This window comes from Octodon degus, unplaced genomic scaffold, assembly GCF_000260255.1.
Source record: "Octodon degus isolate 3935 unplaced genomic scaffold, OctDeg1.0 scaffold00011, whole genome shotgun sequence".
Taxonomy (NCBI): Eukaryota; Metazoa; Chordata; class Mammalia; order Rodentia; family Octodontidae; genus Octodon; species Octodon degus.
In genome coordinates, this window is record NW_004524587.1 from 7,828,573 (window position 1) to 7,837,816 (window position 9,244).

Consider the following 9,244-nt stretch of genomic DNA (forward strand, 5'->3'; position numbering starts at 1 on the left):
TACTTTATTTCTTCATTACTGGGTTTTAACTCAAGGTCTTTTCACTAAGGTACATCCCCAGAGTCCTCCTTTTTTATATTTAGATAGGGTCTTGTTATTCAGTTTGGGCTATCCTTGTGCTCACTTTTGTAGCCCCCAGGCTGTTCTCCAGTGCTGGAATTACAGGTATACAACACCATGCCCATTTCCAGGACTGGCATGGTGTGCCTAGGGCTGGGGCATTGAACTTGGGTTCTTGCGCTTGCCGGGTAGGTGCTTATACCTCTGAGCTATCTCTTTAACCTGCTAGAATTTTTTAAAATTTTAATTTAATTTATTTAATGTATTTTTAGTACAGAGTCTACAGGGTCTCACTACACAGATCAGACCCATAGTGATCCTCCTGTTTTCAGCCTCCCAAGCGCTGGGATTACAGGCGTGTGCCACCATGCCCAGTCTCAGTCACAATCTCAATGCACCCTGGGGGCGGGCCGGAGATCAAACCTTGTCCTGTGTCTGCCTAAGCAAGTGCTTTAATCCACTAAGCTATCTGGCCAGCCCTAGATTTTTTTTATTTTACTCTATTCTATTCTATTTTATTTTTGGGTCTCCCACTATGTTGTTCAAGCTGGTTTTGAACTCACTACGTGGTTGAGGCTGGCCTGCAACAATCATGCTTCAGCCTTTGCATGCTAGGATTACAGGTGTGCATCACAGTGCATACTTTTTTTTTTTTTTTTTTTTTGCGGAACCGGGGATTGAACTCAGATCCTTGCATTTGCCAGTCAATCGCTTATCCTATTGAGCCATCTCCCTGGCCCCTAACAGTGCCTACTTCTTAGAGTTTTTTTGTTTGCTGTTGAGATGTATGAGATCATTCTGACTTTTTTTTTGGGGGGGTGGAACTGGGGATTGAACTCAGGCCTTGCACTTGCTAGACAAGAGCTTATTCTGCTGAGCTATCTCCCCGGCCCCCATTCTGACTCATAATGTGACTTGTTTTTTCCCTTTTAAACTTTGACAATTTTCTATTTGCCTCTATGACTTAGAAAATTAATAGCTAAGCACAATCGCATGTGTCTGTAATCCTAGCTGCTCAGGACACTGAGGCAGAAATATCACCTGAATGCAGAAGTTTTAGGGCAGGTAAGAGACAGCCTATCTCAAAAATGAAAATTCATGCTAACATATTTTGGTACGGGTCAATTTTCATCCATTTTGCTAAGTACTTAGTAGGTCTCTTCAATCTGGAAAATGCAAGGTAGAGGTAGCTTGGCATATCTGGAATCCCGGTACACAGAAGGCTGAGGTAGGATTGTTAGTTTGAGGTCAGCCTGGGCAACTTAGTCACTAAAAATTAAAACATCAACTTGTAAAACTTTTATCCTTTATTTATTTATTTTTTGGTGGAACCGGGGATTGAACTCAGGCCCTTGCCCTTGCCAGGGAAGCACTTATTCTACTGAGCCATCTCCCTAGCCCCGCTTCTATCCTTTAGTTATAGGAAGTTTTCTGGAACAATATTGTGTTAGTTCTGTCCCCTTTTTTCTTTTCTTTTTTTGGCTTAATTTTTTTCCCATAATTTTATTGATAAACAAATAGCAATGAGACAGTTGCAAATCAAATCGGTAGGACAGTTTCAGTAATTAACACACTGCATACATTCTTCCTAGTGGCTAATTGCTGTACGAGAATCATTCTATTCATTAAGAGAATGTAACTATATATCTATCCAAACCACTTTGAATACACAGATACAATCGTCTGTATACCCTTTTTTTGTTAAGTTCCGTTATTTGAATATTATAGGTATGTAAACTCAGCAAAATATTCTAATTTTGGCTTAATTTTTAATCTCTATGATGGAATCACAATGGACATGCAAATAAATGCCTAAACTTACTCAAAAGAGTTACTGAGTTGAGGAGAAGGAAAGGAGAAGGAGTGGGGAAAAGAGATGTATCTATGTATGTAAGCAGAATGGTTGGGACAACTGTTGTCCCCTTTTTTTCTTTATTCTCTCTTTTCAGAATTCTTGGTAGTTGTGAGGTTGACTAGTTGGTTGGTTGGTTGTTTGGTTGTATTTTGTAGAGCTGGGCATCACAGCCTCACATATGTTAGATGCTCTAAAATTGAGGTACACCTCCACAATTCTTGTTTGTTGAATGTTCAGTCTTTGACTAGACCCAGAATTTTTTAAATTTAGATTTATGGAGATAGAATTTACAGATAGTAAAATTAACTCTTGTAGGGCCTGGGGAGATGGCTCAGTAGAATAAGTGCTTCCCTGGCAAGCGCAAGGGTCTGATTTCAATCCCCGGTTCCGCAAAAAAAAAAGACCACAAACTCTTGCAACAGGTGTGGTGAGACACACCTGTAATTGCAGCACTTGAGAAGCTGAGGCAGGAAGATTGCAAATTTGAAACCATCCTGGGTTACCTAGTGAGTTCAAGACCAGTGTGGACTATGTTGCAAGACCCTGTCTCAGATTAACCTTTGTTTATAGTAAAGTTCTGTGATTTTGGCAGCCATACATTTGTGTGACCATCACCAGTCAATCTGTAGACCAGTGGTCATGAACCTTATAGAGCTTTCAGTGATTTAAACCACCAAGTTTGGTATGCATGCCATTGGTTTGCTCTGCCCCCATAAAAATTCCCTGAACTTCTCTGCAGTCACCCGCTTCTCGCTACCCTTCTCTGGATACTGCTGATTTGTTTAATGTCAGTATGGTTATACCTTTTCTAAACTGTCACAAAATAGGATCATATCATATGTAATCTTTTAAAAAGTAGGGGCCGGGGAGATAGCTCAGTAGAATAAGTGCTTGCCTGGCAAGCGCAGGGTCCTGAGTTCAATCCCTGGTACCACCAAAAAAAAAAAAAAAAAAAAAAAAAAAAAAAAGTCTACTGTCTTGTAATATATATTAGGGAGTTTCTTTGGGGGTTGTTTTTTTTTTGTTTTTGTTTTTGTTTTTGTTATGTGTAGTTCTTTGGGAGACTGAGGCAGAACGATCATGAACCAGCTTAGGCAGTTTAGTGAGATGCTGTCTCAAAAAGATAAAGAGATGAGAATATAACTTATTGGTAGAATACACCTGAGTATGATCCTCAGCACTGTAAAACAGATTGTCTGTCATTGAATCTCTCTGTCTCTGTTTGTCTGCCTGTCTCTCTTCCTCTCTTTCTCTTTTTGAGACAGGTTCTCAATGTGCAGTTCAGGCTGGCCTTGAACTCACAGCAGTCCTGCCGCAACCTCATGAGTGCTGAGTTACAGGCATGTGCCACCATGCCCAGCTTGAATGTCTTTTTATGGTTAAGCATTAAAATGCTTTATACTCTGTACCTCACCTTTTACACCACAGCCATGTTACATATTTTGTGTATTATTATCATAGAAATAAGATTCAGCCTCTCCTAGAAATACTTCCAATATGGGGCTGGTGAGATGGCTCAGTGGTCTAAAGCACCTACTTACAACAAGCTTAGCAAAGCACAGGGACCACGGTTCAATCCCCCAGCACCACATGCCAGCCAGCCCCGCCCCCTGGTGGGCTGAGCTGGCCACACATGCACACACACACATACACACACACACACACACAAATAAATAAAAATATAAAAAAAATACTTCCAATAAATCACTCTGTATATCTCCATTTCTTTCCTTCTCTCTCTCTCCTGTTCTTTCTTGTAGAATCTGTTACTTGGGAGTTCGGTTGTTGAGAATAAAATGTGTTTGGGGAAGCTAACATTTCTTTTAGTGTGTTCCATCTCTCCCTCTCCTCTGTCTTCAACCCTGGTAACTATTCTGCCACTGAGCTACTTCCCCGGCCCGCTCTCTCTAAAAATTCTTTTTTTTTTTTTTTTTTTTTTTTTTGCGGAACCAGGGATTGAACTCAGGCCCATGCACTTGCCAGGCAAGCACTTATTCTACTGAGCCATCTCCTAGGCCCTCTAAAAATTCTTGACTTAAACTAGGCAGGACGTGGGGGAGTTACTCTAGCACTAAAATGCATTGAAGCCAGGTGTGATGACACATGCCCTCTGCAGCTGAGACTGGAGGGTTTTAAGTCTGAGCCCCACCTGGGAAACTTAGCAAGACATTGTTCTCAAAAAGTGAAGAGATGGGGCCAGGGAGATGGCTCAATAGAATAAGCACTTGGCTGGCAAGCGCAAGGGCCTGAATTCAATCCCTGGTTCTGAAAAAAAAAAAAAGTGAAGAGATTGGGGTGTAGCTCAGTGGTAGAGCACTTGTTTAAACATGAAACCCTGGGCTTAATCCTCAGTACTGCAAAGTAAGTAAAATAAGATATAGGTCAGTGCAGAGGCCCTGGGCTTAGTCCCCAGTACAAATAAATCCATGTATAGAGCATCTGTCGTATCTCGTGTATTGTGCTGAGGGCTTCATAGTTAATAAGACAGCACACACCTGCAGTCCCAGCACTCAGGAGGCTAAGGCAGGAGAATTGCTGTGAATTTGAAGCCAGCCTGAGTGGCATAGTGAGACCATGTCTCAACAAAACAAAACAAAATGGACAGTTCTATGTCCTTCAGAATTAATGATTTTTATGGCTTTATGATGATTTCTTTTTTGCCATTTTCCTTTCTGCTTGTCTTTCAGTCTTTATTCCCTTTACTTCTCTCTATCCCAAATCAGTGCAGGCCAACACAATAAACTTTGTATCAGTGTCTTATGAGTACAAGAGGGGCCCCTTCATTCCACTTGTATTGGCTAGCTCTCTTGTTGCTGGGACAAAGCACCTAACAGCCACAACTCAGAGGGGCCGGGGAGATGGCTCAGTAGAATGAGTGCTTGCCTGGCAAGCGCAAGGGCCTGAATTCAATCCCCAGTTCCACAAAAAACAAAACAAAATAAAAAAACTCAACTAAAAGGCCAGATTCTCATCAGAGATGTCAGCCCAGGATTTCCAGGCTCTAGGGCAGGAACATCATGGCAGAAGAGGGAGAGGAGCAGAGTTGCTCACTTCATAGCAGCCAGGAAGCAGAGCCCTGGAGGAGAGCACCAGCTAGAGGTCCAGCCTCCAAAGGCAGCGCAGAGACCCTGCTCCTCCAGCGTGACCTACTCCTCACAGCAACTCAGCTGAGAACATTACTGTATGGATTCATAGAGGGGTGCAGCGCCTCCATGATTCAGTCAGCTCTCTAGGAGTCTCTTAATCTAGTCAAGATGGGGCATGTTAATGCACACCTGTAATCTAAGCACTCAGAGCGGCTGAGGCAAGAGTATCACAACTTCAAGCCCAGGCTGGATGACTTACCAAGAACCTATGCCAAAGTAAAGAGGTATTGGGGACCTGCCCAGTAGCTCAGTTGTTTAAGTGCCTGCTTAAACAAAGCCCTCAAGCTCAAGCTTCTGGGGTTCCAACCCAGACAGTCACTGCAAACAAGAAATGCCCTAAAGGCATTTCGAGCCTCCAAAAAAAAACAAAACCCTTCTACCAAAGTAAAGAGGTGGGGCTGGTGAGATGGCTCAGTGGTCTAAAGCACCTACTTAGAACAAACATAGCAGAGCACAGGGACCACGGTTCAATCCTCAGCACCACATGCCAGCCAGCCCCTCCCCCTGGTGGGCTGAGCTGGCCACACACACACACACACACACACACAAAATAAAATAAATAAATAAATATTTAAAAAAAAAAAAAAAAAGTAAAGAGGTATTGGCCAAGGGTTTGGGGGAGTGGTTAGGGATGTGACTTAGTGTGAAGGCCCAGGGATTAATCCCCAAGTAAACATTTGAAAAACAACTTTTTTTATTCCTCTCTCCACCTTTCTTCTTTTATTGTTGGATTTGGAAGAAACAGAAATGGCCTCAAGGTATGAAGAATTTGGTAGTAGTTTAAGTAGTAACCATTTCTCTGTGCATAGTGATGCATACCTATAATCATAGCATTTGCGTGGCTGAGGCAGGAAGATGGCCACAAGTTCAGGGCCCTCCTGATGTACATGCTGAGATCCTGTGTCATAAAAAGAGAAAAAAAAGAAACACCTGTTTTATTGTTGTGGTTTTTATTTTTATTGGTTTTTGTTTGTTTGTTTTTGTTTTTGAACTATTTACCAAACTCCCCCAAATTACAGAATATGCATGCTTTGACTTAGATCCAAGTAGAACTATCCTCTATGCTTAAGGTATTTATATTATAAAAAGAAACATAAGTTTGGCTACAATATATGTAAATTTATAGTTTGTTTGACAAAATCCTAATGTTTTTTGTTGAAATGTTTTTGTTTTTAATCTGTTTCTGCCTCTCCAGTCCCACCTCAGGCCATTATATGGTTATATAGGTTTTGATACACAGTGTGCCTTGTGCTTTACGATGCTCCCAGTTAAAATGCCAGATACCCAGCACAAGGCAGTTTGAACCTGACACTCCTATCAGCATGCTGCAGTGCTTTGGCTCAGCCGTATCCTGTAGCATAACTAAGACCTAGCCGCAGATGCTCTGAGTTTCCTGCTCAGTTCTTTGTCTAAAGTGCAACTGCACTGGCCAGTGTCTAGATTTCTTCTTGTTTAGAACATGAGAGAATGGCAACTGCAAGGATATGCTCCTGAATCTTTGTAATTGGAACACTATATAAACTCATAAATTATAATTCTTCCTAGAAATTATAATTATATATAGAATTTGAGCTCTTTGTAATCATCTTTTTCTCCTTATTGCTGTATTTATAGGAAATTTTGTTCATTATTCAAATATTCAATAAGCAACTGGATGTGGTGGCATATGCCTGTAATCCTGGCACTTGGGAAACTGAGGCAGGAGGATTATTTTGAGGGCAGCATGGACTACATAGTGAGTTCAAGGCCAACCTAAGCTATACAATGAAATACTGTCTGAAAAGAAAAAAAAAAAAAAAAAAACTCAGCAAAAGGAACCCAACAGAACCACCTAATGAATAAGGCTTTGCTAGTGGATATACCTAATAAGTAGATTTTAAGAATGGCTCTTTTCTTGCCTACCTTCATTAGGGAGGCTCTGTTGATTCAAAATATTTTTAAGTCATTTTCCTGACACTTACCCCTCCCTTTACCATATTCTTCATTTAGTTGAGCAACTTGCATCTAAAGGAAGAGAAAATCAAACCAGATGCCAATGGTGAGTAACTAAAAGCTAGTTTGGCAACAAATACAATTTCCTTTAGTACCGTATTTCTATTTTCGCATACCAACTACTTGGGGGGTAAATTGTATATATATATATATATATATATATATTAGACAGGTCTAGCAGACACTGACATTTGTTTCACTTTAGAATCAGTGAACTAGATGCTTGACCAAAGTGTGGTCTGTGTAAGAATGAAGATACCAGAAGGATTATAAATTGTTTAGTACTTATCATAGAACTGTATTTCCAAGGAGTATTTGTTGCTTTTTAAAAAACTTCTTCAGTTAGAGATTAAATGAATAAAGTATAAACAACCTAATTATTTATCTGTTGTAATTATTCTGAACTCCTCTGTCAAAAATCTAGTGGGATGGGGGCAGAGGCTCAGTGGTGGAACACCTGCCTGGTGTGTGCAAGACCCTTGGTCCAGTCCTGAGGCACCTCAACAAAAAAAGTCTAAATGGATGGGAAATGTAACATTTAATTTACTCTGAGTTCACTTAATCTTTTTGTGCACATTTTTATATGACATTATATGGTTATATATTTGTTAATCAACAGTGTAAAACATAGAATTTTAATGATATTATGTTCACATATTGAGAGAACATACTTTGTACAGATAATTCTTTTTTTCTTTTTGAGACAGGGTTTCACAATGCAGTTCAGACTGGCCTTAACTCACATTGTAGCCCAGGATGGCCCCAAATTCATACTGATCATCCTGCCTCAGCCTCCTGAGTACTGGGATTATAGGCACATGACACCACACCTAGGCTGCACAGATATTCTTGTGTTAACATCAAGGTTTCTTAGGAGAATTTTTTTTTTTTTTAAACCAGGAATCAAACTCAGGACCTTGTGCTTGCCAGGTGCTTGAGCCATGGAGCTATATCCCCATTCCTAACATCAAGGTTTCTGATTATGGTGATTATAGTTTCCTTCCTTCTGTCCTTCCTTCCTTTCTTTTTTTGAACCAGGCATTGAACTGAGGACCCCTCACTTTCCAGGCTGACACTGTGCTGCTGAGCTGTACCCCTGGCTCTTATCTTTCTATGCTATTGCAGAAATATTGATGCTGTGAGGGATAAGGGGCCTTGGAATTGAATATAAGCAGCAGTGTTTTAAGACTTTCTCTAAGGAGGTCAGACATGGTGGTGTGATCTTGTAATCCTCTCATTGAGGAGGCTGAGGCAGGAGCCACAAGTTCAAGGCCAGCCTGAGCTGCATAGCAACAAAACAAAACGAAAAACCCTTAATTTTAGCAGTAACTTGGTTTCCTCATTTATCGTTTTTGACCTTCAAGCCTTTATATTTCTACTGTCGTAGAATTTGAATTGTCTCCAGTGTTGGGTGGAGAATGTGATCTTGATTGATGATTACTTTGTGTCTGATAAAGGTGCTGTTGTCAAGACCAATGCTAATGAAGAGAAGACAGATGAAGAAGAGAAAGGTAACACAGCCTTAAAGCTGTATAAATAAAGTTCTATTTTCTAAGAAACTGAGTTATCCTAGGCTTCATTTTTTTAATCCAGTTCGGCTATTCTGAACTGTGTGTTAGATTTTCAATTTAATTAATCAATAGATGAAATAATTTTTTTTTTTTTTGGTGGAACTGGGGATTGAACTCAGGCACTTGCGCTTGCCAGGGAAGTGCTAATTCTACTGAGCTTTCTCCCTGACCCCTAGTGAAGGGATTCTAATGGTTAACAATTTAGAGAAATTTTACATTGAACTACTGATGAACTTAAACAGTAACAGGAAATATTCCCTCCCTGACTGTCTTGTGTATACATGAGTATGGGGATTCACATCTATGTTCTGAGCACTTTGGGAGTCTGAGGCACTAGTGTGGCAAGTTCAAGCCCAGGCTGGTCAACTTACAGACGTAGGTCCTAAAATACACAGGAAAGGAATGGGGATATAGCTCTTTGTGAAGGTACTCAGTTCAATCAATCCCCAGTACTTAAAAAAATTTAAAATATTTCTCCATTACATAATAAAATTAAACTCAATGATATTTTTCTATATTTAAGATGAATGGTGGGGGCTGGGGAGATGGCTCCGTAGAATAAGTGCTTGCCTGGCAGGTGCAAGGGCCTGAGTTCAATCCCCAGTTCCGCAAAAAAAAAA

General features: G+C 40.5%; 1 protein-coding gene across 1 annotated transcript in view; it reads left to right on the forward strand.

Moving 5' to 3' along the window:
• Nucleotides 1-9,244, forward strand: part of Ddx19b (DEAD-box helicase 19B) — a 21,678-nt gene that overhangs the window by 2,235 nt on the left and 10,199 nt on the right. The window contains exons 2-3 of the mRNA XM_004625789.2: nucleotides 7,051-7,099; nucleotides 8,511-8,564. Coding sequence (XP_004625846.1) covers nucleotides 7,051-7,099; nucleotides 8,511-8,564 — 103 coding nt within the window. The remainder of the gene's footprint in view (nucleotides 1-7,050; nucleotides 7,100-8,510; nucleotides 8,565-9,244) is intronic.